Source organism: Rhineura floridana, chromosome 1 (genome assembly GCF_030035675.1).
Source record: "Rhineura floridana isolate rRhiFlo1 chromosome 1, rRhiFlo1.hap2, whole genome shotgun sequence".
NCBI classification, from domain to species: domain Eukaryota; kingdom Metazoa; phylum Chordata; class Lepidosauria; order Squamata; family Rhineuridae; genus Rhineura; species Rhineura floridana.
The window spans coordinates 302,415,007-302,441,233 of record NC_084480.1 but is presented as its reverse complement, the minus strand read 5'-3'; the positions used below and the strand labels follow the sequence as shown (position 1 = coordinate 302,441,233).

Here is a 26,227-nt window from a genome sequence, read left to right as displayed (position 1 = left end):
AAGGGAGTCCGAGTCTTATGCGAAACTGGAGGGGTGCATGAAAAGACAAGGAATGCATTGAGAGCGAAAGAGACTACACGTTGAATAACATCGGGATAAACCACTGTTATTATATTGATCTTCCCTCACATGGTTGTGTGAGAAACTGGAGAAATCACAAGAACTGTATTTTCTCTTAAAAGAACACATGCACATGTTTTTTGCCACTAAAACCCAATGATAAAGTACAAAAAAAAACATTCGGCCGCGTACCCCTTGAAACCCTTTCGCATACCACCAGGGGAAACACTGCCTTAGACAATCCAAGAACAGAGTATACTCCACGTGGAAGGTGTTCCTGTACTGGTGTTCCATGAATGAGGCTGAACCATTGTCTGGGGATGTCAGGGTCCTTTTGGGGTTCCTTCAGTCAGGTCTGGATAAGGGACTGAGCACAGCCATCATTAGGCATCAAGTGGCTGCCCTTAGTAGCATTCTATTCAGTCTGGGCAGTCTTTCGCTATTGTCCAACCCCTTAATCAAGCATTTTTTCAAGGGGGTTGCACTCGTTTTCCCCCAGACAGTCCATACGCTCCCAACCTGGAATCTTAACTGGGTGTTGACGGCGTTAACGGGTCTGCCATTTGAACTGATGACTACCTGCCCCTGAACTTGCTGACCTTCATAACAGTTTTTCTGGTATCCTTTACTTCTGCACGCAGAGTTTCCAAATTAGGGGCCTTATCCTCAGACCCCCAATTGTATATATTCCATCAAGACAAGGTGGTCCTTTGACCAGACCCGTCCTTTCTACCCAAGGTCAACTCTGTTTTCCACACATCCCAGGAAGTGGTTCTGCCTTCCTTTTGTCCTGCACCATCCTGCGCTCAGGAGCGTAGATGGCATTCGCTAGATATGAAGAGGGCACTCCATTTCTACTTAGACTGCATACCAGAGTTTAGGAGGTCAGAGACCCTCTTCATGTCTTTCTCTGGAAAATCGAAGAGGGTGTAAGGTGACAACCTCATCTATTTCCCTCTGGTTAAGAACTGCTATAGCACAAGCATATGAGGGGTAAGGAATCCCTGTTGGATACCACAGCACACTCAATTCAGGGGGTGGCATTAGCAGCATGTAAAGGGGGTTTCTCTATTGTGGATATCTGTAGGGCGGCCACTTGGGCCTCCCCATGCACGTTCATCAGGCACTACAAAATAGATTCATTTTCCTGAGTGGATGCTGCATTTGGTAGGAAGGTGCTCCAGAAGGGGTTGCCTCATTAAACAGAAAAATCCCACCCTGTGTACTAGTATACTGCTCTGTTATAACCCTAACCAGGAATGTCCTCCTGTCCTGTCTAGCAAAAAATGGAAATTTCCTTACCGTGAATTTATATTTGTAGATAGGGCTGGAGGACATTCCACCCATCTCTCATTCCTCTGCTATGACTTTCTGGAGCAAGGGCTTTGTCAGGCCCAGGATGTGACTCAGGAACCAGACCAACGGCTGTAGTTAATTCATGTTTTATTAGGGTAATGTCCAAACAAAGACTGCGTTTTCTCATGAAGCAATACAGGGATACAGGTCCTGCGGCATTGGGAGAAAGTTGACAGAGCAAGGGACTTCTTCCCGCCTGTTCTTTAAGAAGGGGCCAAACGGGCGCGCAATCTTTCGCTCCTCCTTAACTGCCCCTCAGGTACTGCCCGCCTTCCCCCCCTTCTCCCCTGTCTTTTCAGCTGTCTGCGTGTGCGCGGTGAGGGGGGAAGCATCACCCCCTCCTCTTCTGAAGTTTCCGATTCCAGGATGGGGGATAGGGGAGGGGCTGATGGTAAACTGCCTCCCCGCTTTTCGGCTGTGAGCAGCCCTCCCTCTTTCCCCTCTTGCTCTGAGCCTGAAAGAGGGGGAGGCGTGAGAATGTCCAGGGAGGGCTCAGGCTCCCCGTTGCTAAGCGACCTTATCACTGGCAGTTCCTCTGTTTCGTCTTCGCTCCAAAGGGGGGAAGTTCCTCCCCCTTCCCTCTGCCATCCATCCGAATACTCTTCTCCCAACTCTCCGGGATCCAGCTCCCCGGGATTGGGACCCCAGCTCTGCCTTCCGACAGGCTTGGGGCTTAGGGCTTCTGTTAGCGCATTACATTCTCACATGATGTTTAGTAATGTCTCTGTTTCCGTGTGACGTTATCTCCAGTTTTCTGTTTCTGTCTATTACTTTTTCTCTAGTTATTTACCTTGTACAGGCTTCTGCTAAAAGAACGTCTACATGTTTGGCGTTGAGGAGTTGTTCTTGCTCTGTCAGCTTGGTCTAGAGAGAGGGACAACTTCTCTCCCTGGAGAGGAGGCTAAGAAGTTTAGAGAGCCTGCCTGTCACGACCAGTAGGAGGAGTCATTTCTAACCAGGAATGTCCTCCAGACCTTGGGTTTTTTTAGGAAACATGAAACTAATTCTAATACCTTGACATGTTTTCAAAGTTTGATTTATACCCTTTCTGTAGCCTTATCAAAGAGAAAACTCAGAAGGAAGAGCCGATGGTGCCTGGGTAACCTAGCGAAGCGGAAGAAGACATCTCATTTCAATAAAGAGAACAAAGCTCCAGGAGAAGAGCAAGATGAAGTGGAAAGTGATGTTGAAGAAGGCCTTGAAAATCATGACTCCAGCATGGAGCAAACTGAAGTGGAAATAACTCAAACTTCACTGGAAGAAGCTGAAATTGTGCTTCCAGACCAGCACACAAATGGCTATGAAAACAAATCTGATACAGAGAATGAGAGTGAGCAAGCTGCCAGTAATAGTGCTAAGTGTAGATCTGAGCAGGGCAACAAGGATACTGAATGTTCAGAACAAAGCAAAGGATGTAATGGAGACGTAACGGAACATTTATTAGATAAGGATACTAATGGTAAGTGGAAAGTCATCTGTTGGCATATTTGAATACCTAATTTTCTTCAGGTGCTTCTGCTCAGCTAAGCTGCTTCAGGGCCAGTCTAGAAATACTTGCAAAACTGAAATATGATGCCAAGCTCATTAGAATAGACACATTTCAAATACATTGCTAGAATTAGTGTCTCCTGTCTACAGCACTAGAATTTTGTGAAAGACAAGATGAATGACACTTCTTGCAATATTTGCAAAATCTTTTCATTAAGTGGCTAGGAATAATCTGGAATTTGGGATGGAACTGCTGGGATTTTAACATCACGTTTGGGAGTTTGACTTTTGTTCAAAACCTTACATTTGAATTACTGTGATTTTTAACTTGCCTCTCTTGTGCCTTTGCACATAGACATCTAGCCTTAGATTTGTACTGCAACCTTTCTTACTTAGCTGAAAATAAATCCCATTGTACTCAGCTGAAATTACATTCCAGTAAATGGGCACAGGTTTGAGACTTTTAAAATAGTACTAATGGGTTTGAAAATTCCTGGCAAAATCTTAGCTATCTTTGTGACCTAATAGAGAAATTAAAGGAAAGCCTGGATGTCGTATGGGTAGAACAAATTTTAAAAGGAAACAGGTGTATTAAAAACCTAGTGTGAATCTGTTTCTGCTACTCTACGGAAAGAATGTACTTTAGTGGCAAACAACCCTTTCTTAATTGTTCTGTAATTGGGGCCATATGCACCCTGATAGCACTGGGCAGCGGGGAAGATAAAACTTTTACACAGGCCTCCCATGTCTCCATGTTACCCACATTCCTCAACTATGATAAGGTCTGAAACCTTTGGGGGTTGATTTTATTACCATTAGAAAGACTCAGAAAACTGAGAAACTAAGGACATAATATAGTATGGGTCAAAGTGAACCTGGAAAATGCCATTTTAACTTTGTAGTTAATCCTCATGTCTGCAGATGTATGGATCTGAACCTGTTTTTTTAAGAAAAGGGGCCGGATAGATGTCCTAAGTGACACCATGACAGAAAATAGGAGCAACAACGTGCTTCATTTAACCATCTTGCCTGCCCAGCTCATGCAGCTGTGAAACATTGTAATCGAGCATACACTGCTGGAGTAGAAAAAAGTATGAGCTTTGAAGAAAGTCATAGCAAAACATAGGAAATGTAACATAGTGTAATAGTACTTAGACAGCAATATGGATTAAGAATGGTATGGAGAATAGCATTATAGTTTGACAAGGAGTGAAAATCTTAGACTTGTGTTTCCTATCCTGAAGATTTAGCTTCTTTTTTTAACTTCCACCTGCTCACCTATATTTAAAAAACAAATTTCTAAGTTTCCTAGCATTTAGGAATAAAGTTCATAGTTATCCAGCTAGTGTTGTAGACCAGGATCCTGTAACCTTCATCTCAGTGAGAGTACATGAAGGAGAGGATCTGTGTAAGAGAGAGTTTAAAAAGAGGAAAGGAAATGAGTCTCTGAACATAGGTTTATATCGATCAAGGACTGGATCAGGTTTTCCATATTTTCCAGCCGTTTCATTATTTATTTAGGTATAAGCTAAGCTGTAGATTATGGATATTCAAAGCTTAACGAGGGGACAATATAGCTGAGACTTTTTTTTTTGCAGTTCTTTACTCAGGTCACACTGACACTTTCCAGCATGTTCATTTTAGTTTCTCTCATGGATGACAGAGGTCTCCAAGTGGGTAGTGTAGGTCCCCCTACAGCTCAGAGACAGGAAACACTTCCGTGTATGTTTTTTGCTCCTCCCCTGTTGCTGAGGCTCAGTTTTGTTTCCTTTCTCAGCTCGGAGCACATCCTAAAGGTAAAGGTGTCCCCGTACTTGTAGTGCGAGTCGTTTCCGACTCTTAGGGTTACGTCTTGCGACGTTTACTAGGCAGACCATATATATGGGGTGGGATTGCCTTTCTTTACCCCCCAGCATATGCCGGGTACTCATTTTACTGACCACGGATGGATGGAAGGCTGAGTGGACCTCGACCCCTTGTACCGGAGATTCAACTTCCTCCTTCCGTTGGAATCGAACTCCGGCCGTGAGCAGAGCTTTCGGCTGCATTAGCACCGCTTACCACTCTGAAGGAGCTTCCTTCCTGTGTTATCACTTTATCTCTTCTCTTGTTTCTTATGCTTCTACTTTGTTGCTAACTCCTGTTTAAAAAAATTAATCTGTCACATTCTTCATCTCCTTCCCTGTCAGTGTCCTCGATTTCTGTCATTTCCCTCGTTTTCTGTCAGCTGCCTTTCTTATCTTCTCCCTGCAAGACATGGATAAAATTAAAGATCAAGCTTCAAGAAAGAAAAAAATATTCTAAAAAGACCAGGCAGCACTCAGCAACGGCCATAGTCAGTTCTCGTCCGCTCCAGATTCCTGCCAATGTTCAGCAAGGGCTGCTTATTGGCGGCGGTGACCCGCTTGAAGGGCCGTCTTCAGGGCTTAGCTTTCACAACCCCCGTATGCCTGTGCGCAACTGCCAAAGCCTCCACTGCAGTGAGTCTATGGAGGGCACTTTATCAGCGGCAGGGTCAAGAGAAGAGGCAGTGTTTGATTGTGGCGGTGCAGTAGCGCCCACCAGTTTGGAGTGCAAAAATGTGGTGGCTGCCACTTGGATCACGGCGGAACGCCCACCATTTTGGAGAGTGCTGGAGTGGCATCGCCTGCAGTAGCAGCATGTGGGGGGGGGCAGCCCCTGCCATTACTGGTCGTAGTGAGGCGATACCATTTCCTCTGCCTGAAGTCAGCACCTATGCCCTGTCGGGGACACGGCAACCGCGCTCTCCAGAACCCCTGCGCCTTATCTCGACTATGCCTAGGGGGCTGTAGCATCTGTCCTCAGAAGAAAAGGACCCAATCAGGGCACAAGGGCAATGCATTCCAGCAGCCATGCGGTATGAATCCCCAGTTCAACTGCAGCGCAGTACCCCCCCCATAGCATCCATACAACACCTGCTACAGCAACAACCGTCATGTCAGATCTGTTGTCACTTGCTGTGCTTCAACAGCTTAAGAATGCCATGATAGGAGATTTGGCTGCCGAGTTGGCAAGGGGTGGGGCATCAAAAAGACCTCCTCCTTTCTCACAGGAGGATGGGGATGTACATCCCCCGGGTTCAAAAAGACTCTTAAGTGGGCAGCAACACCACAATAGAACATCATCCCCCAGTCCACTCTTTGTTGCTAGGGGACATGGCAGGCAGCTGGGGCTTGCAGCTAATGACAGACAGCCCGATGATGATGGGGATGTAGTGTTGGAGGAAGGGGAATGGAGTGACGGATCAGATCTAGAGGAAATGGGATCAGCAAGGCTGTTTTTAGAAGTTCATTTCCTTTCTCTTTTTGGCAAGGTAGTAGCGGCCCTGGAACTAAATGTAGCGCAGCAGCAACAGGGAACTCTACCTAAAAGTGCATTGGTTCTCCCTGTACTGAAAACCTTCACTAGGTGCATGCCATTACCAGCATCATTTAAGATGCTGCCCTGGGCTCCTGCTGGGAGGAAGGGTGGGATATAAATCAAATAATAAATAAATAAGACTATAATGATGTTAGAGTGGGGTTCACCTCTTCAGCGCAGATAGGGTACTAATTACACAAATAAGTTTTATGTCCTAGATGTTGAAGTCATGGGCCAACTGCAGATCCTGGCTGTGAATGGGCCAATCTCTGCTCTACTTTCCTGTGCTCTCTTGTCCCAGGATGGAGATGTGCAACTGAAGGATCCCAACAAACGGGATCTGTAAGTCTGATGCGGCTCTTAAATGCTCTCATGATGCTAACGCACTGTCAATATGTGCTTCTGTTTCAGCTTCAGTATTTGCCAGAGCAGCATTGCTATGGGTGGAGGACTTCTTAGATGACGTTAATCATGACCCAGCTAGAGTTAGAAAGCCTCTACTGAAGGTCTCCAGACCACTAACGTTTATAGCCAATGCTACTATGGGCTCTACCCAGTTTTCTTGTAGAGCCATGGTGGCACGAAGGCATCTGTGGCTCAACCACTGGGATGTGGATGCCTCTTCGCAGGCTAACTTAGTTTCAGTTCCCTTTTCAGGCTCCAAGTTATTCGGGGACGAGGCGCTGAAGGAGGTTTTAGTAGAGTCCAAGGACAAAAAGAAGATGATGCTGTCCCAGAAGCAGGATGACAAAAAAATGTACAAACAACCTTTCGCCTCTTTTCAGCCTTATCAGTCCTTTCACGGCTGTAGGTTTGCGGGACAAGGTCGTGACTTCAGAAGTGGACATTCTTCTTGTTACAGGCAGAGATTCCAACAGAAACCACAACAGGCCTCTTTCTCCCAGACCTCCAATCAAACGCGGCAGGGACATCAGAACCAACAGTGTTTCTGACTCAGCAGGGTTGCTGCCAGTGGGGGGACGTCCGAGTCAGTTCTTCCACCAATGGCAGGACGCTACCCGGGACAAGTGGGTCTTGAAAATTGTCAAAGAGGTTTACAAGATAGAGTTGATGGAGTACCTGCCTGCCCAGTTTCTTCCTTCTCCCGTGGCCAAATCAGTGGAGAAGCAACAAGTGGTCTCGAACAAGATCGTCACCTGTTAGACAACTCTGCAATAGAGGAGGTGCCCTCAGGAGAGTTTTTCTTAGGGATTTACTCTGTCGTCTTCTTGGTCGGGAAGGAGGACGGATCCTCGCGCGCAGTACTCGATCTTAAATTTTTAAATCAGTTTGTTGCCCAGCGGAAGTTCAGGATGGAAACTCTTACATCTATACAGGAAGCTCTTCAGCCCCAGGATTTTCTTGCATCAGTGGACTTGAAGGAAGCCTACCTGCACATCCCTATATTCCCATCGCACTGGTGACTGCTCCGCTTCTACTACAATGAAAGCCACTTCCAATACAAAGCACTGCCATTCGGCCTCACCTCGGTGCCAAGAGTCGGTGACGGGTCTCTGAATAAAAGGTCTGCACATAGACGATCTTCTGATTCGCTCCAGTTCTGTTCAGCGAGCTTGAGATGTCCAGATAACACTGGCACACCTGAAGGATCATGGCTTCTTGGTGAATTCTCAAAATAGTCACCTAAATCCTTCTCAGCAGTTGATACACTTAGGAGCGAGACTGGACATGGCACAACAGTTCATTTCCCTGTCACCATAAAGAATTCAGAAGATCTCCACCTTAGCCCTCACTCTGACACAAGTTCAGTCAGCAGACATAATGATGCTTGCGAAGCTGCTCAGTATGATGGCATCACCAATAGGGTTTACTCCCTGGGCTCGCTTGCACTCCCGGCCACTTCAAGGACTACTCCGTTATCAAGACAACATTGCACACAGCAACAACCGTTATGTCCTTCTCTCCTGACAGATCAAACAGTCCCTCAATTGGTGGACGGCGACAAGGAACCTGGAAAGGGGAGTACCTGTGCAGGATCCACCTCGATCAGTCATTACCACCAATGCAAGTCTCCAGGACTGGGGAGCTCATTGCCAGGGTCACTGGTCGCCATTACAGGCGGACAGAAGCATCAGCTGGTTGGAACTACAGGCAGCACATCTGGCCCTCAGGCACTTTGTGGCCATCCTCAGCTTACCAGACGTTCTCATATGCACCGACAACATAACGACTCAGCCCCATTTGAACAAGCAGGGAAGTACCCGTTCAAGGACTCTGAACTCAGAGTTGATTGCAGTGCTGTTGTGGGTAGAACAGCACATGTCGTCGGTCACATCAGAATACATTCAGGGCCACCTGAATGTCACGGCAGATTGGCTGAGCCAACAGTGGCTCTTCTCAGGCAAATGGGCTTTCAACATAAAGGTGTTCCAGTCCCTTCAAGTAAAGTTCGGCAAATTCATACTGGATCTATTCGCCTCGGACGACAATCATCAGACACAGTGATTCTTTTCTTGATTGCAGTCGTGGAGCGGAGCAGAGGATGTCCTGGCAGTCCCTTGCCCCAAAGGCCTACTCTATGCGTTTCCTCCAACTGCTCTGTTGTCCAGGGTACTGAAAAAGATTCAGGCAGAGGGAGATCGGATGGTCCTCATAGCACCTTATTGGCCAAGGCATCCCTGTCTCTCGGACATCATACAAATGGCACAGGCGCCACTGTTTCACCTACCAGCATGTCCAGACTTGCTCCATCAGGGCCCTCTCTTACATCCAGATCCTCAGTGGCTTGGGTTGACCGCATGGAAATTGAGCACTACGGACTGTTAAGATTGGGAATTTCCCTGGCAGTAGTGAATACCATCTTGGCGGCAAGACACCCTTCCACCATTCGCAGCTACCAGTCAACGTCGAAGGCTTTCTCCATCTGGTGCAACAAGTGTGGCATCAGTCCAGAAGCAGTGGTGGTTGCTGAGGTACTACTGTTCCTGCAAGATAGTCTTCAGATGAGCATGTGGCCGAATACTTTAAAGAAGCAGGTGTCAGCCTTATCTATTTTACGAGCAAAGGGCGCTGTATCCTCTAATCAAAAAATTCCTTTGTGGAGCCACTGCCCTCATCCTCCAGTTCTTCATCATTTTCCATCCTGGAGCCTACACACCATCCTTTCTGCTCTTCAGAAGCCTCCATTTGAGCTGTTGGGGTCCGTTCCTCTGAGAATCCTCTCTTTCAAATCTATCTGGTGGCCATTATGACGGCACGCGGGGTATCTGAGCTGCAGGCTCTTCCAGTCGAGAAACATCTGTGTACTTTCCACAGAGATAGAGTGATGCTGCGAACTGACCCAGCCTTTGTGTCTAAAGTCAACTCAGCTTTCCATAGGCAGCAGGAAGTAATCCTACCTTCTTTCTGTCCCAACCCTTCCCACCCCAGAGAGAAGGTGTGGCACTTGCTAGATGTCAGGCGTGCTCTAAAATTTTATCTTAGCATAACTAGGTCATTTCGAAAATGTAATTCCCTATTTGCGTCTTTCCACCCCGCTAGTTTGGGGAGGGTGTCACGTGCCACCTTTGCTCAGTGGATTAGAGCTTGCATTTCTTTAGCGTATGAAGTCCTACACTTTGCCTTCACTGTTGCATCTTACAGCACATTCCACTAGATCGGCTGCTACTTCAGCGGCTTTTTCCACCAATGCCCTGATGGCAGATATATGTAAGGCGGCCACTTGGTCGTCTTCTACTACCTTCACATGGCACTACAAAATTGTTCTGTACGCCTCAACAGAGGCTTCATTTGGTTGCAGGGTTCTGCAACAGGTCCTGCCTCCATCTGACTCACCCTAGCTTTATAGCTTTAGTACTTCCCACTTGGAGACCTCTGTCATCCATGAGAGAAGGAACAGTTTGTTCTTACCATAAACGGTGTTTCTGCATGGATGACAAGAGGTCTGCAAGGCTCACTCTTGCTATATTTGGCAGGATGGGGCTGCGTCACTGAGTGCCATGACTACTCATATACCTGGGGTCATTGTCCAGTTCACTTGCTTATAACACATTTATTCCTTTCATGTTGATGGATGTTATGTTTGCATGTGTTATGTTTTCATATTTCCCTTTCAAACTGAGGCTGATTGCAGGAGCTTAGCAAGAATGAAACTGAGCCTCAGCAACAGGGGAGCAAAAAACATTCGCTGAAGCGTTTCCTGTCTCTGAGCTGTAGGGGGAGCTACACTACCCACTTGGAGACCTCTTGTCATCCATGAAGAAACACTGTTTATGGTAACAACAAACTATTCCATCTTATTAGTTTAATGATGATTTATTTATTTAACTTCAAGTTTATCATTCACTATGCCAGTGTCTTGCATGACTGTCACTGATTCAGCAAAAAAATCCAAGCACCTTGCACAAATGTGAATTTTTCCATTACTGTCATCCATTTTGGTCCATCATGGCTTCTCCAACATTTGCTGGTGCTGGTGGTTCTTTGGCTCTAGCAGGGCCAAAACTAACATCCTATATCTCTTCATTCTATTCTTGAAAGAGGAGTTTTTCTAAAGCAGGGATGGGGAACTTCCAGTCTATAGACTGGACTTGGCCTGCTAGGCCTTTCCACTTGGCCTGCGAGGCAGTGTAGGGCAAGCCATGCCCACCCATCCTATACCTGATGTCACATAGAATGTTATACCTTTTGGTTCCATAGTAGTAGTTGTACTGCTTATTCTAGCTTCATTTTTGTTACTCTAGATGTGTGTATGCTTCGCATGACCCGTGCAAGGCGCTCTCAAGTAGAACAGCAACATCTCATCAGTGTTGAAAAAGCCATGGAGATTCTCTCAGAGCAAACACAACCATTCATTGTTGACTATGAAAAGCTTAATGTAAGTACACATTCTCTTCATTCTGAATATTGAATTAATAAGAAATAACTGAAATAATTATAGTAATGCAAAGGCATCTTAAAATTAGGATAATATGTGGTTTCTGCTGCCATGGGTGCATACTTTGGCAGGTAATACTGTAAAAACTGACAGAAAATTCAATTATTTTAAATGGTCTTCAAGTAATAGTATATTGCTAATGAGCTCCAATTTCCCACCATCGCAGCAGGAAAATGAAGTAAAACTATAGCCCTTCTATGCACAGATTGTTGCCAGTCTACTGAACTGAAAGTTATGCATGCTCACAACAGTCTTTCACACTTGTAATCTAGACTAATCTATTGCAGTGGGGAGGGGAATAGAGAAATTCAGAACCAACTCTGATGCTTATACTATACAGTTAGGCCTCTGCATTGTACCCCATGTCTCAATGTGTTCTTTACAACATCTTACTCTCTGTGACTAAGAACTCAAAGAAAAATGATTGTTTTTTAAAACTTTTCTTTCCCAGACGTTGCTGAAAACAGTTACTGAAAAAAGTACGAACTACACTATAACTCAGTTGGAAAAACTTTATGCCTTGCTCAGCCAATGTATTTATCAACATCGCAGGGACTATGATAAAACCGAATTGATGCGGGTATGGTATTTTACACAGATGTTGTCTTATGACTTCTAACCGTGCATCCCATTGCATGATTGATATTTCAGAGATACCAAGACTTTAAATTTCTTGCATGTGTGTGTATTTCGGATTAACTTTCCTACAGTTCTAGTAGTCTTTCAAGTGAAATGCCCTTTTCCATGTTGGCAATGGAGGACGTTCTGTCATAAGGATAAAACCTCCCACTGGAATGACAGGCAGGGTCCAAATTCCTTTTGCCTGCTCTCCAGGGGGAGGAGTCATCCCACCATTTCCAGACTGACCCTGCCTGCGGTCAGTGACAGGGTCCTTCGCTTTGGCCGCTTTACTATTTGTTGCTCCCAGTGGCTGTGGCCACCTTTTGCGGTGTTTTATCTGGTCAGTGTACCTAGCAACCTCTTGGAACTGAGTGGGAGCTTGCCTGGTTTTTCTCTCCCTTTAATAAAAAAAAAAAAGTTTGGACAGTTGCATTGATACAAGCGGTTGTGGCCACCTTTAGAGCTGTTTTATTGGCCAGCATGTCCTGCAACGCTTTGGTACCTAGTGGGTTTGCATATCTGCCCTTCCAAGTATAAGTTTTCTTGAGCACTTGGTTAAGAACTGCCTGTTGGCAGTGGGAGGGACGGCAGTTCTCATACTTCTGAGCAGAACGCACTTTGGCAGTTCCCACTATTTTTTTTGCTTAATAGTGGGCAGCCTGAAGTCTCTCATGGCTTCCCCTGTCAATATTGCAGAACGTCAGCAAAGACTTTGTAGGGAGGGAGATGGCTTGGACTCGAGTATCTCCTTACCTAGTGTGTCCTATCAGAGGGCTGCAATTTGTCCCTCACCTAGTGTACATAGCAGGAGGGACACCATGGTTTCTTTTCAGGGTGAAACCCTCCCTTTTCCCCCAGAGGGTGATTTCCCCAAGTTTATGTCCTGGGTATGCACATGTATTTCCTCAGAACTTCAGGTTGCTGACATCTATTTCTGCATCACGCATGGAGCCTCCTTCAAGGAGGTCTAGGGACACTTTTGTATCCAATGTAGAGGCTGCGCTCCTAGTATCTCTTGCAGACACAGGTGAGGGTCAAGCCTTGTCCATATCACTCACAGTGGCAAACATGGTGGGACCTTCTGTTCATGATTCAGTGCTTTTTCCAGTTCAACCTGCTGTTGCGGGTCATTGCACAATGGAATGGGAGGGTGTTTCTGACTCCAAAATTGATGTTTCCCATCCTCGTCAAGAGGAGGGGGAATTATTTAGGGAAGAACTTGACATACTTCCTACTCAGCAGAGACTTTTTGACTCTAAGTTCGACCATTCTCTATTGATTAAGACTTTCAGGGTACTTCGGCTTTCTACTGAGGAGGCAGCACCACAGGATGTTGTAGCATCCACTTCCATTGGTGCAAAGAAGGCCTTTCCATCAATTCAAACTAATGCTTTCTTGGTCCCTTTTCCACAGGTTTGACACTGCTTGGAAAGCTGAATGGGCACATCCCAATACGTAGTGTCTTGTGTGGCTAGGAAGCATTACAGTTTTTCTCAGACCGTTAGGCAACAGCTTCATGTCCCAGCAGTTGATCTCCCTATTGCTGCTCTGGGCTCTTCTGCTGCTATTCCCTCAGAGGGGGAAGGGGGCCCCAAGAGGATGGGTGTGACAAGAGTGGAACATGCTCTTAGGCGAAGTTTCGAGGCAGATGCTGTAGCTTTTAGAGCATCTGCAAGTGCCTCAGTATTTCTTAGGGCAGCTTTCATGTGGGCAGAGGAACTAGTGGTATGAGACATTGTGCCTAAATTTGTAAAAGATGTGTTGAAAAAGATTTCACATTTATTTATTTTTAATAATTCTTGGTTTGGATATAACACTAAGCCAGGGTCCTTGTTTCATATCTCCCACAAGGTAGTCAGAAGAGCGGCCTGGGAAAGACTACGTAATAGGGTGTATTAGGTCTTTTCTGGCCCCTTTGTAATAACTGCAACTGAGCAAAACATATGAAATAGACTTGTATGTTTTGCTCCACAATTTATAACCACGGTTTCTTCTTGGCTTTACATATCACTGCTTCAGGCTAGACATAATATTAAATGAAGGATCATGGTTTGTTTCTTCCACATGCTAGTGGGGAAGAGCAAAGTGGCTCAGATCTGTGCTTCACAGTAAATGATATAACTATGTTTTACTGTGAGGTGTGAATGAGGCCACTGCGTGTGTACAAAATAATGAGGAACTATCCCACAATTGCTGCTCCTCACCTTGAATTGAAATACAAGAGAGCAACTGCTCTTCCCACTGAAACTTTACAGTGTAAATCTGCAAATATCATTTCTAGATAACATAATTAAGTTACAAAGATATTTTAGAAAAATATGTATTGAAATGCTGTTTGATTTTTGTCATTTATGCTTTTCTTTTTCAGGAAATGACAAGAGAAATTGCAACCTTCAATTAAATCTATTAATGAAACCTTCTGATTGAAATGTTATCCACCAATTAATTTGAGACCAAATAACTGCACACAATATATTTAACTAATGTAAACGTTTTTGATTCAACTGAACATGGGTGCAAAAGCCATAGCCATATAACAAATTGGAAGCTAGAACTAAAGAAGGGAAGTGATCTTGCCACTGTGCCTAACATTCTGTATAGTATGCTTTGGTTTTTCCTTCTTTTTAAAAACTTCTGTTGTATAACTTTCTGATGCTAATGTGTGTGTTTTAAAAAACAACTAGTTTGGTGGGTGTTTTTATTAAGGTTTTGAAAATATTTACAGTTTGCACCACTTTTCTCTGTAAATTGAACAAATACACTATTTTATCTCAATATATTTTCAATTAAATCATGTATATATGTTGAACCTCTATTTTTTTAAAATATAATTGGTATCTTAACATCTCACATGGTTTTATTAAACCAAGTGACAGAACATTCTAGTATTCTATTTCCTCAAGTTTTCAACAGCATCTACATTTTTGTCACTACACTAATTCTTCCAGTGTTAATACAATTTGTAATCTCTTCAGTGCTCTAAATGTTGTATAATATATAAATGTGTTCAATTTTAATGGACAAAATAAATTTCTGTACTCTAACAGTTGAATGATAGACTTTTTTCTTTAACTTTTTATTTCCGGTTGAAACATGAACTATCCAGGCGCTCTTGGATGAAACCGATTATCTGGATCCGTTTCAATCCGGTTTTAGGTCCAGTTTTGGCACTGAAACAGCCTTGGTCGCCCTGTATGATGACCTTTGTCGGGAGAGGAACAGGGGGAGTGTGACTCTGTTGATTCTCCTTGATCTCTCAGCGGCGTTTGATACCATCGACCATGGTATCCTTCTGGGGAGGCTCGCGGAGTTCGGGGCACTGCTTGGCTGTGGCTCCGCTCCTACTTAGCGGATCGTCGCCAGAAGGTAGTGCTTGGGGAACATTGCTCGACACCCTGGACTCTCCATTGTGGAGTCCCTCAGGGGTCGGTTTTGCCCCCTATGCTCTTTAACATCTACATGCAGCCTCTGGGTGCGGTCATCAGGAGTTTTGGAGTGCGTTGCCATCAGTACGCTGATGACACGCAGCTCTACTTCTCCTTTTCACCTTCTTCAGGTGAGGCTGTTGATGTGCTGAACCGTTGCCTGAGCACGATAATGGACTGGATGAGAGCTAATAAACTGAAACTCAATCCAGACAAGACTGAGACACTGTTGGTGAGCTCTTTCCCTGCCCAGATGGTGGATGTTTATCCTGTTCTAGATGGGGTTACACTCCCCTTGAAGGAACAGGTTCGTAGTTTGGGGGTCCTTTTTGACCCTTCCTTGTCGCTCGAGTCTCAAGTGGCCTCGGTGGCACGGAATGCGTTCTACCATCTTCGCTTAGTAGCCCAACTACGCCCCTATCTGGACAGTGATGATCTCGCCTCAGTTGTTCACGCTCTGGTAACTTCTAGACTGGATTACTGTAATGCGCTCTACGTAGGGCTGCCCTTGAAGACTCTTCGGAAACTTCAGCTAGTGCAAAATGCGGCAGCCAGGTTGTTGACGAGGACCAATCGGTCCACGCATATAACACCTGTCCTGCCTCGCTTGCACTGGCTACCTATTTGTTTCCGAGCTAGATTCAAGGTGCTGGTTTTGACCTATAAAGCCTTACATGGTGTGGGACTGCAATACCTTGTGGAACACCTCTCCCGCTATGAACCCACCCGTTCACTTCGTTCAGTATCTAAGGCCCTCCTCCGGGTACCAACTCACCAGGATGCCTGGAGGATTGTTACTAGATCTAGGACCTTTTCTGTGGTGGCCCCCGAACTGTGGAACAGCTTACCGGAGGAGATACGCCTGGCGCCTACAGTTCTTTCTTTTAGGCACCAGGTTAAGACCTGGCTATACTCCCAGGCATTTTAATGTTCAATGTTTTATGTTCAATGTTTTTAGTTTAATTTTGTTCTTTGTTACTGATTTTATTCTAATATTGTATTTTAATCTTGTTTTGTACACCGCCCAGAGAGCTATTAGCTATGGGCGGTTTAGAAATGAAAATAAATAAAATAAATAAATAAATAAATAACATTAAGCACCACATTAGAAATACAGTTTCAGATTCAGCTCTCTCAATACATGGCTATTCAGATGAACTCAGCATAGATGCTATGCTACTAGTAGCATTTAATGTTTTATGTACTTTGTAGTTGTGATCCCTAATTAATGTTATTTTCCATAGGAGGACTGCCATCAAGTGGGTTATAGCTCCACCTATCGTCCAAAGGCAAGAATGTTTTGAAGTCAAGACTAGGGGCGTCAGGCCCCTCCCACTCTCCAGTTTATTCTTGCCTTCGTCCGTACAAGTTTGAATTTATTGATAGCGTAGCTTCTAGATAAGTTTTTGTGTATCTGTGTGACAGGGTGGGAGGTTTGTGTGTGTAGTCCTGTGCGTTTCCTTCCTTCTGTCTTGTCTTAAACTGTCTTGTTTAAAACTGTTTGTTTTATTATTCCTGGGGAATTTCTTTGGGGGGGTTCTCCCTTGCCCGTGTTTTTCCCCAGTACCTAGCCTAACGGCGCCTTAGGGAGACCGCGGCTGTGGTTCCCTCTTCCTCAGGCGGCGGACGCAGCCTTAAACCAGGAGCTTGCGGCTGCAGCTTCCTGTTCTGCTCCACCGCTTTTTTCATGCCGTTACGGCTTGCTGCCTACCCCAGGAGCCTGCTGCTGCGGCTCCTTTTGTCTTCAGTCCCTTTGTTCGTTGGGTTGCCGCCTTCCCGGTTACTGCCGCAGCATTTTTCTTCGAGGCGGTTCCTTCAAAACTCCCCCTGCAGGAGCCTGCGGCTGCGGCTCTCCTTCCTTCCCTCTTAGCGGCTCTTATTAGTTGGGCTGCTCTGCCTTCCCCGACTCGTTCCGTGGCTTTAAAAATCTCGCCGCGACGGTCTCTAGGAGTCTGCGGCTGCGGCTTATTCCCAGTTTCCCTGCTACTGTCCCAACGGCTACAGGGATTTCGCTGGCCGTCCTGCCTCCTTGGCAGAGTCTCTCCTACCTGGCTTTTAAAGCCGCAATTGCGTCTCTCAGCCCCAAGGCTGTAGAACGTATTTTAGGCCGTTCTCTCGCATTTATTTTTTCTGGTCAGCCCCATTTCAGCTTGCTGGTACCCCTCAGTGTCCACCATTGCTCCTTCCTCGTCCCTCCGCCATTTTTGATTGAATTTTTTTTCCCGCTCTTTTCACGGGTGCCACTTTGTTTGTCCCTCTTTTCCCGCTCTTTCTGTTTAGCCTATTCAGTACTGAAAAGGGGGTCTAGCTTACAAAGGCTGTGGATGATAGCAGAGCCAAAGGCTTCAAGTCAGCTCCCACAGCACGATGTACCCTTTGTGTGTGTGCTGCAGATAGGATCTTATAGTCCTACACAGGTTCCTCTACTAAATCTGCTACTGCTGCTGCCTCTTGCAACTATTTGATCCTGTACATTCTCTTCTGCTACTGATGTTGCCTACTGCAACTATTTGAACCTGTACATTCTCATCTGTGACTGTTTTAACTGTACATTCTGCCCCATCCGTGGCCGTGTACCAGGCTGTTTGAACTGTACATTCTGCCCCATTCGTGGCCGTGTACTAAGGCTGTTGATACTGTACAAACGCTGTATCAGAAGGACAGGGAAGGATGTATTGGAGGTGGTGTCGCTCTACACGTGAAAGAGTGTTAATTCCAGCAAGCTCGAAACCCTAAAAGAGGCACACTCGTCCACAGAATCATTGTGAGTGGTGACACCAGGCCCCAAGAGTAATTTAGTACTGGGGATGTTCTATTGTCCTCTGATCAAAATATTAAGGGAGATCTTGAGATGAAAAATGAAATCAAACAAGCATCCAAACCAGGAAATGTAGTAATGGGTGACTTCAACTACCCTGACATAGACTGGCTGCCTGTGTGTTCCAGTCACAACAAAGAGGTGATGTTTCTAGACACCCTTAAATGATTGTGCCCTAGAACAGTTGGTCATGGAACTGGCCAGAGAGGCAGCAACCCTGGACTTAATTTTTTTTTTTTATCATTAATTTTTATTCAAATTTTCAAAAACATAACAAAACAAAAATAGACAATAAAATAAAATGTTGACTTCCGATTTGTCGCAAATCAGTTATAGGTCTACAATATATAACAATCCTGTCTCTTAAATTATATTACAAAATCACTTTCCTCCAGTAGTTATCTTAATTAATCATCAAATCTCATAAACATTACTTTATTGCCACAAAAAGTCAAAGAGAGGTTTCACTTCCTTGAGAAATATATCAATTTTTCTCCAAATAAACATATCGATTAATCCATCTCATCAAATTTGTTAGGTCCAATAATTTCAATAGCCATTATTCCATTATCAATGTTAATTCCATCTTCAATAATCCTGTTAATCCAATAATTTCAGTAGCCATTCTTCCATTATCAGTATCCCATAATAATCTTGCTGTCATAGCCATAGTCATATAATAAGAGTCTAATGGGAATTTCCTTTCTCACAAATATTTTCTTGCCATCAATTCTGAATATGTTGCTGAAATATTGTTGTAAAGTCATATCTCTGTTCTTTTTTTTTACATAATGCACTGGCACATCTCTTGAGAGTTTGTCCATTGTCACATGTCTGTAGTTAATTCCATAGATTTTTTCTGTCAAGCTCCATCACATCATTCCAGTCGAAAAATTTATCCAAGACATTAATATCTCTAATATCTTCATTAATTTCTTCAGAGACAACGTTGAATTCCAAACAGTAAACTTTATCTCTAATATCCATAAAATCCAGGTCTTTTTCCGATTCCACATTTGTTCCAATCTCCAGGGCTTGCATCTTCTCTTTAATTTTTCTTTTCTCATCTCTGATCTCATCAATCTCCTCTCTCACAAGATCCCCTATTTCTTTAAGCTCCTGGTTCATTTTGCCAAATTCAATTTTCATCTCCATTCTACCCTGTCTCAGGGTTTGTTTCGTTATCTCAATCTCATCCATTATTTTCTGAAACATAATTACTTCCAGATTCTCAGCCACTTTCTTGATTCCCATTCTTAAAACCACGAAGAAAAAAAAACACCACTTCTTATTTCAGCAACAATTGTGTTAATATTTCAGGCCTGATGACATCACAGTGTAGACAACACAGCCTGCCTTATCTGTAATTCGCTTTACACAGGACTTCCTTTCAAAACACTCCGTCAATTAAAATTAGTCCAAAGAGCAGCCGCCAGGATGCTAACAGGAGCGGGTTGGTGAGTCCACACCACTCCGCTTCTAAAACAGCTACACTGGCTCCCAATCCCTTATCGAGTCCAGTTTAAGATTTTGATGTTAACGTTTAGAGCGTTATCTGGTTTAGGCCCTATCTATCTAATTGTATTTTGTTTTATGAGCCTACTCGTCCTCGTAAGATCTTCATTAGACCCCGGCCTTAATATTCCTCCTTTCTCACAAATTCATCGGATTGGCATTAGGAACAAATCTTTTTCAGTGGTAGCTCCAACCCTTTGGAATTCTCTTCCGCAGGAAATTCGTTTTTCCCCTTCTCTGACTAGTTTTCGCCGCCAAGTTAAGACCTTTTTATTTCGGTTAGCGTTTAATTTATAATGTGAGAGATAATTGATTTTATATATTGTACATTGTATAAGGTGCTTATATCATGTTATTGTTTTTGCCGCTTAGAATTCTTTGGAACTGAAGCGGGATATAAACTTCTTAAATAAAATAATAAATAAATAAATCTCTTGTATGTTCAGGAATGCAAAACAAATTCAGCTCACAGCTTCAGAACAGTTAGTGGCGTCGTGAACAAGCAGATTCGTCAAAATGAAATAGACCAAAAAAAAATAGTCCCAGACATATAATACTCCAAAGTTCATAAATCAAATTTATTTATTTATCTCCTCGGAATAGAAATCCCTCATCCGTTTGTATCTTTAAAATTCACAATTCCAGGTCAGCTTTTTGCAATCAAAACAAAGATAAGCTTTTTCAATTTCTTCCTCCTTAATTTCGTGAATGAAAGAGAAGAGTTATAACTCACCCAGAAATTCTTTATAGCTGATTCATTGACAAATCTCTATTTGCTGCAACAATTTAAACCAGATGAAAAAAATAGAAAGAAGAGTGCTTGCCTGTTAGAGTCCGTTTTTCTTTGAAGAAAAGATAAACGTGTCGCTTAATCAGTTAGAGCTTGTTTGAAAATCCATCCGGCATTGCTGGCTGAACTTTCTCTCATAAATTAATGAAATCCAGTCCTCCCAACTAACACAGGCTTTTGTGGTTAATCTCTACGTTTCTCCCTGCCCGGGAGAAAATCTTTACCAGTCAAAAAGAACGTTCTGACTTATTTTAAAACTGAAAAAGCTTCTGAGACGAGAGCTCGTCTCAAAAGCAGGCACAGGCGAAGTCACCCTTCCCGGAAGTCAACCCTGGACTTAATTTTAAGTGGCACCCAGAACCTGGTGTGAGATGTGTTGTCAAACCAAATGTGAGCAGTGACCATACTGCTGTTAAATTAACATACATATAAATGTCCAATTGCAAAGAAAATCTAACATGGTCACATTTTACTTCACAAGAGGAAACTTCACAAAAATGTGGGGATTGGTAAAAAAAAGTCAAGAAACAGTCAAGAGGGTCAAATAACTCCAAATGCTTGGGAGTTGTTTAACAACACAATAATAGAAGCTCAACTGGAGTGTATACTGCAGATCAGAAAAAGTACCACTAGGGCTAAGAGGATACCAGCCTTTTTAATGAGTGGAGTCAAAGCAGCTATTAGAGGCAAGAAGGCTTCCTTCAAAAAATGGAAGTCTTGTTCGAAGGAGGAAAATAAAAAGGAACACAAACTCTGGCAAAACAAATGCAAGACGACAATAAAGGATACTTAAAAAGAATTTGAGGATTACATTGCTAAAAACAAAAACCACCAACAAAATTTAAATACATTCAAAGCAGGAGACCATCTAGGGAGGCAAATGGACCCTTGGATGACGAGGGAGTCAAAGGTGTGCTAAAGCAGGATGCAGAGAAGCTACATGAATTCTATGCATCTGTCTTCACAGTGGAGGATATAGGGCATATCCCTGTGCCTGAACTTTTGCAGGAAGGGAGTGTGGGAAACAGGCAGTTAGTGGTGATGTGAGATAAAGTTCTAGGCTTAACACAAAACAAAAACTGACAAATCACTGGGTCCAGATGGCCTCCAACAGAGTTCTCAAATAACTCAAATGTGAGATAGTTAATATACTAACAAAAATAAGTGACTTGTCCCTCAGATCTTCCTCCATACCTGAGGACTGGAAAGTGGCCAATGTAACGCTAATATTTAAAGTGGGATCCAGGGGGGATTCCACAAATTACAGGCCGGTTAGCTTAATGTCTTTCCCGGGAAAACTGGTAGAAAGTATTGTACAAGCTAAAATAACCAAATATATAGAAGAACAAGCCTGGCTGAACAGACAACATTGCTTCTGCAAGTCTGGTCTCACCAACCTCCTGGAGTTCTTTGAGAGTATCAACAAGCATATAGATAGAGATGATCCATTTGACATAGTGTATCTACATCAAAAATGATATTCTAGAGCTGGAAAAGGCACAGAAAAGGGCAACCAAAGTAATCAAGGAAAGGTTACAACATTTGGGTCTTTTTGGTTTAGAAAAAAAAATGACAAGGTGAGCCATGAGAGAGGTGTATATTATGCATGGCGCAGGGAAAGTGGACAGAAGTGTTTTTCCCTCTAGCACAATCCTAGAACCTGGAAGAAAAAGAAGTACTTGACACAATGCACACAATAAAGCTACCTCGATGGCTATCTTAGATGGCTTCAAAAGGGATTACACAAATTTGTGGAGAATAAGGCTATCAAGGCAATGGTAAACCACCTCTGAATACCTCTTACCATGAAAACCCTGTGAACAGAGTAGCCAAAATACAATTTAAATAACATCCCAGAAGCATATAAAGATCAAATAAGGAACAGGTTTGAGGCTTTAAACTTAGTTGACAGAGAACCAGAAGAACTATGGAATGAAGTCAGAGACGTTATCAGAGAAGAATGCAAAAAGACAATACCTCTAGTTAAAAAGAGAGAAAGACCTCAATGAATGACTGAAGAAACTCTTCAAATGGTTAAAGAGATAAGGAAAGCAAAAGGAGATAGGAACACAGTCAGAACCCTAAATGCAACAATACAGCGACTAGTATGTAGGGACAAAGAGAACTATTATGATACTGTATAGAAATAGAAGAGGACAACAAAAAGGGTAGAACAAGAGCCCTGTTCCAAAAGATTAGAGAAATGAAAGGGAAATTTAAACCAAGAGTAGGGATGTTGAATAATCAACAGGGGAACACACTGAATGACCGAGATGAAATAAAAGGAAGATGGAAACAATACACTGAAGAACTCTATAAAAGAGATGCAAGGATGACAGATTCATTCACAGAGGAACCATATGATGAAGAACCAGAAATTTTAGAATGCAAGGTGAAAGCTGCTCTTAAAACACTTGGAAGAAACAAATCACCAGGAATAGATGGTATACCAATACAGTTGCTACAAGCTACTGAGACTGAATCTGTCCAAATTTTGACAAAAATCTGTCAAGAAATATGGAAAACTAAACAATGGCCCACAGACTGGAAGCGTTCCATACACATCCCAATTCCAAAGAAAGGGGATCCCAGGGGATACAGTAATTATCAAACTATTGCCTTAATATCCCATGCAAGTAAAGTAATGCTCAAGATTCTACAACAAAGGCTCTTGCCATATATAGAGCGAGAAATGCCAGATGTCCAAGCTGGATTTAGAAAGGGAAGAGGTACCAGAGATCATATCACACAGGCCCGCCCTTAGCATGTGCGGGGCCCGGGGCAAAAGCACAGTTGGGGCTCCCCCACATTCTTTCAATGTAACAGAGACAGCTATGAATAGCTTACAAAACAGTATCATTTCAAGACCATTTCTGGGAAGGAGAAAGCCGACTGTGGTGCAAATTCAGAAGTCTGACCTACAAATTCCCAAGGAGCGCAAAATGGTGGAAGACATTTGCCCCAGTTAGCCCCGGCCGGAGGGGGGGGGGAGGAAGGCAGCAACAACATATGCTATCTATCCTTTGAAGGAATGAAGCTGCCCGGTGGTTTTTTATTTGCTTAAGAACTAGCCACTTTATTCTGCTACATACAAGTCTGGGAGGAAGGAAGAAGTGAGAGAGTCCAAAGCCCACACTTGGGAGAAGATATTTCAAGAAAAAAATAGGCCTTCATGTAACCAAGTCTGATTGGTTACACTGGTGTCATGACCCTTGATTGGCTTGACCATGTAGCCAACTAGAAAAACCTTTTCTTAAGAAAGTACAATCTGTTGAGATGGGCAGTGAACAGATGGGGAGGTGTGAAATGGCAAGGATTCAAGGGGCATCCCCCCCCAAAAAAATCCGTTTACTAGACTGAAAAATTTCACCCTCCAAATTTGTCTAGACCTATTCTTCACAAAATATAGTGATCACAACAGAGACACTCATGGTTGTTAGACAACTAAGGTATATTCAAGATAGAACCAATGGGCCACATGTAGTCATGCTGATTATTTTCAATGAATAGGCTAACAATAGATAAAGCCCACCATAACATCACCCAGATATGAGGAAGAACCACAGAAATAGCTACCAGGTCACTCGAGGTGTAAACTGGCCTAAATTTGCATTGATATTGGCTGGATACTATGATTGTCTACACACCATCAGTCGGTGCACTCTGATGATCCACTATGCTATTCCAAGGGTGTGTGTGTGTGTATGTGTTTTAAATAGACTTTGAGGCCTTTTTAAGTTGGAGAAAGCCTCTTTTAGTTTTGCAGGGTGTAACCTCAATGTGTATTGTTTGTGTATTGTCTTAGAAAGTGTGAATCAGGTAGGTTCGCCTTTAAATGCAAACAGAATCAAATTCCTCCCACATCCCTACTGGCAACCCCATGGTAAGCATCATCCCAACCCCTCCTTGACTCTTCAGCAAATTTCTTCCTTTTGCAAATGAGACAGAAAAAAACCGGCCTTATATTGAGAGAGCAAAGTCATTTATAAAAGTAGGGGTCAGGATTCAGCTCCGCACTATTCCAGGCCATGCCCTGTGACCTTAGTAACATATTGTGGCCCATCTATAAGACAGAAGTAAGATGAGGGATTGTGTCAAAGTAAAGAATACACATACAGTACATACCCCAAAGGAAAACAAACAAAGAATAAATTGAATGCATTCCTTAATAGACTAATAAAAAAGATTTAAAGAGGAGTTTGTTTATTAGGAGTTATATAAAAAGCTAAAGCAACTGCATAATATGTACTTTGTCCATTTAAAAAAAAAGAATATAGCTTTAAAAACCACTCTGTGAATTGGACAGGGAAGTGATAAACCCACATCTGGAGACCAATTGGAGATTTACCATTTTCTTTGGAAGAAATTATGTACTTACTAAACCATTTTGCAATTTTATGACTTTGGGATTTGCAGATATGAATGTCTTCCAATGGTGCTTCTGTGCAGAGCACCTAATAAGAGTTCAGCTTTTTTTTTTTTTTAAATCCAGCTCTCTTATTTTTCACTTTGATTTAAAACAATTGTGATTTTTTTTTGTACATTATCTGCAGGTTGGGTGTCTGTTGGGGGCTGTTTTAGAGACAGGCTTTCGCTTGCCTGCTCTGTCGCTGATTCTTGGGCCTGGCTGTCACGCCACCATCCAATGCTGGGTTCGCTTGGTGCCCGCTGCCAGGAGCCTCCTTGCCCTGCTGGGCTCCATTTGCAGATGAACTACACCCCCTCAGCTTGCCCGCCGGAGGGAGGGCGCCATCTTGCAACCCGCAGCAAGCCGCCTATTCACTTGCAGCCTGCTGCGGTGCGCACGCTCCTTCCCAGGTCACCGATCCCGCCACGCTACAGCAACTGCAGCATAGCACCCCAGACCTCCAGCAGGCGCCTGAGCGTTGGTGCCGCCCGGCCAAGGCTGACCGCAGCGGCAGTGGCAGGAGCGGGACAGGCAGCAGCGATTGGTTCCCCATTGGAAAGGGTGTGAGACGGGTGTGTTTTATCACCCTATTTATTTAATCTATACGCAGAACATATCATACGGAAAGCAGGATTGGACCAAGAAGAAAGTGTGAAAACTGGAGGGAGAAATATCAATAATTTAAGATATGCAGACGATACCATACTACTAGCAGGAACCAGTAATGATTTGAAACGAATGCTGATGAAAGTTAAAGAGGAAAGCACAAAAGCAGGACTACAGCTGAACGTCAAAAAGACTAAAGTAATGACAACAGAAGATTTATGCAACTTTACAGTTGACAATGAGGACATTGAACTTGTCAAGGATTATCAATACCTTGGCACAATCATTAACCAAAATGGAGACAATAGTCAAGAAATCAGAAGAAGGCTAGGACTGGGGAGGGCAGCTGTGAGAGAACTAGAAAAGGTCCTCAAATGTAAAGATGTATCACTGAACACTAAAGTCATGATCATTCAGACCATGGTATTTCCGATCTCTATGTATGGATGTGAAAGTTGGACAGTGAAAAAAGCAGGTAAGAGAAAAATCAACTCCTTTGAAATGTGGTGTTGGAGAAGAGCTTTGCACATACCATGGACTGTGGAAAAGACAAATAATTGGGTGTTAGAACAAATTAAACCAGAACTATCACTAGAAGCTAAAATGATGAAACTGAGGTTATCATACTTTGGACACATAATGGGAAGACGTGATTCATTAGAAAAGATAAAAATGCTTGGAAAAACAGAAGGAAATAGAAAAAGAGGAAGGCCAAACAAGAGATGGATTGATTCCATAAAGGAAGCCACAGACCTGAACTTACAAGATCTGAACAGGGTGGTTCATGACATGCTCTTGGAGGTCACTGATTCGTAGTCGACTTGGAGGCACGTAACAACAACAACAAGGCTATCAATGGCTA

The 26,227-nt window shown here is 43.5% G+C and overlaps 1 protein-coding gene across 4 annotated transcripts in view; it reads left to right on the top strand.

Annotated features, from left to right (window-relative positions):
* The window catches only part of ATAD2 (ATPase family AAA domain containing 2), an 85,610-nt gene extending 70,755 nt beyond the window's left edge, over positions 1-14,855 (top strand). For 3 of the 4 annotated variants that reach the window (XM_061606038.1, XM_061606046.1, XM_061606031.1), the window contains exons 25-28: positions 2,471-2,875; positions 10,989-11,122; positions 11,634-11,762; positions 14,172-14,855. In XM_061606038.1, coding sequence (XP_061462022.1) covers positions 2,471-2,875; positions 10,989-11,122; positions 11,634-11,762; positions 14,172-14,204 — 701 coding nt within the window. In that variant the 3' untranslated portion in view covers positions 14,205-14,855. The remainder of the gene's footprint in view (positions 1-2,470; positions 2,876-10,988; positions 11,123-11,633; positions 11,763-14,171) is intronic. The other variant, XM_061606055.1, reaches the window with a different exon arrangement.
* Positions 14,856-26,227: the final 11,372 nt, after the last annotated feature.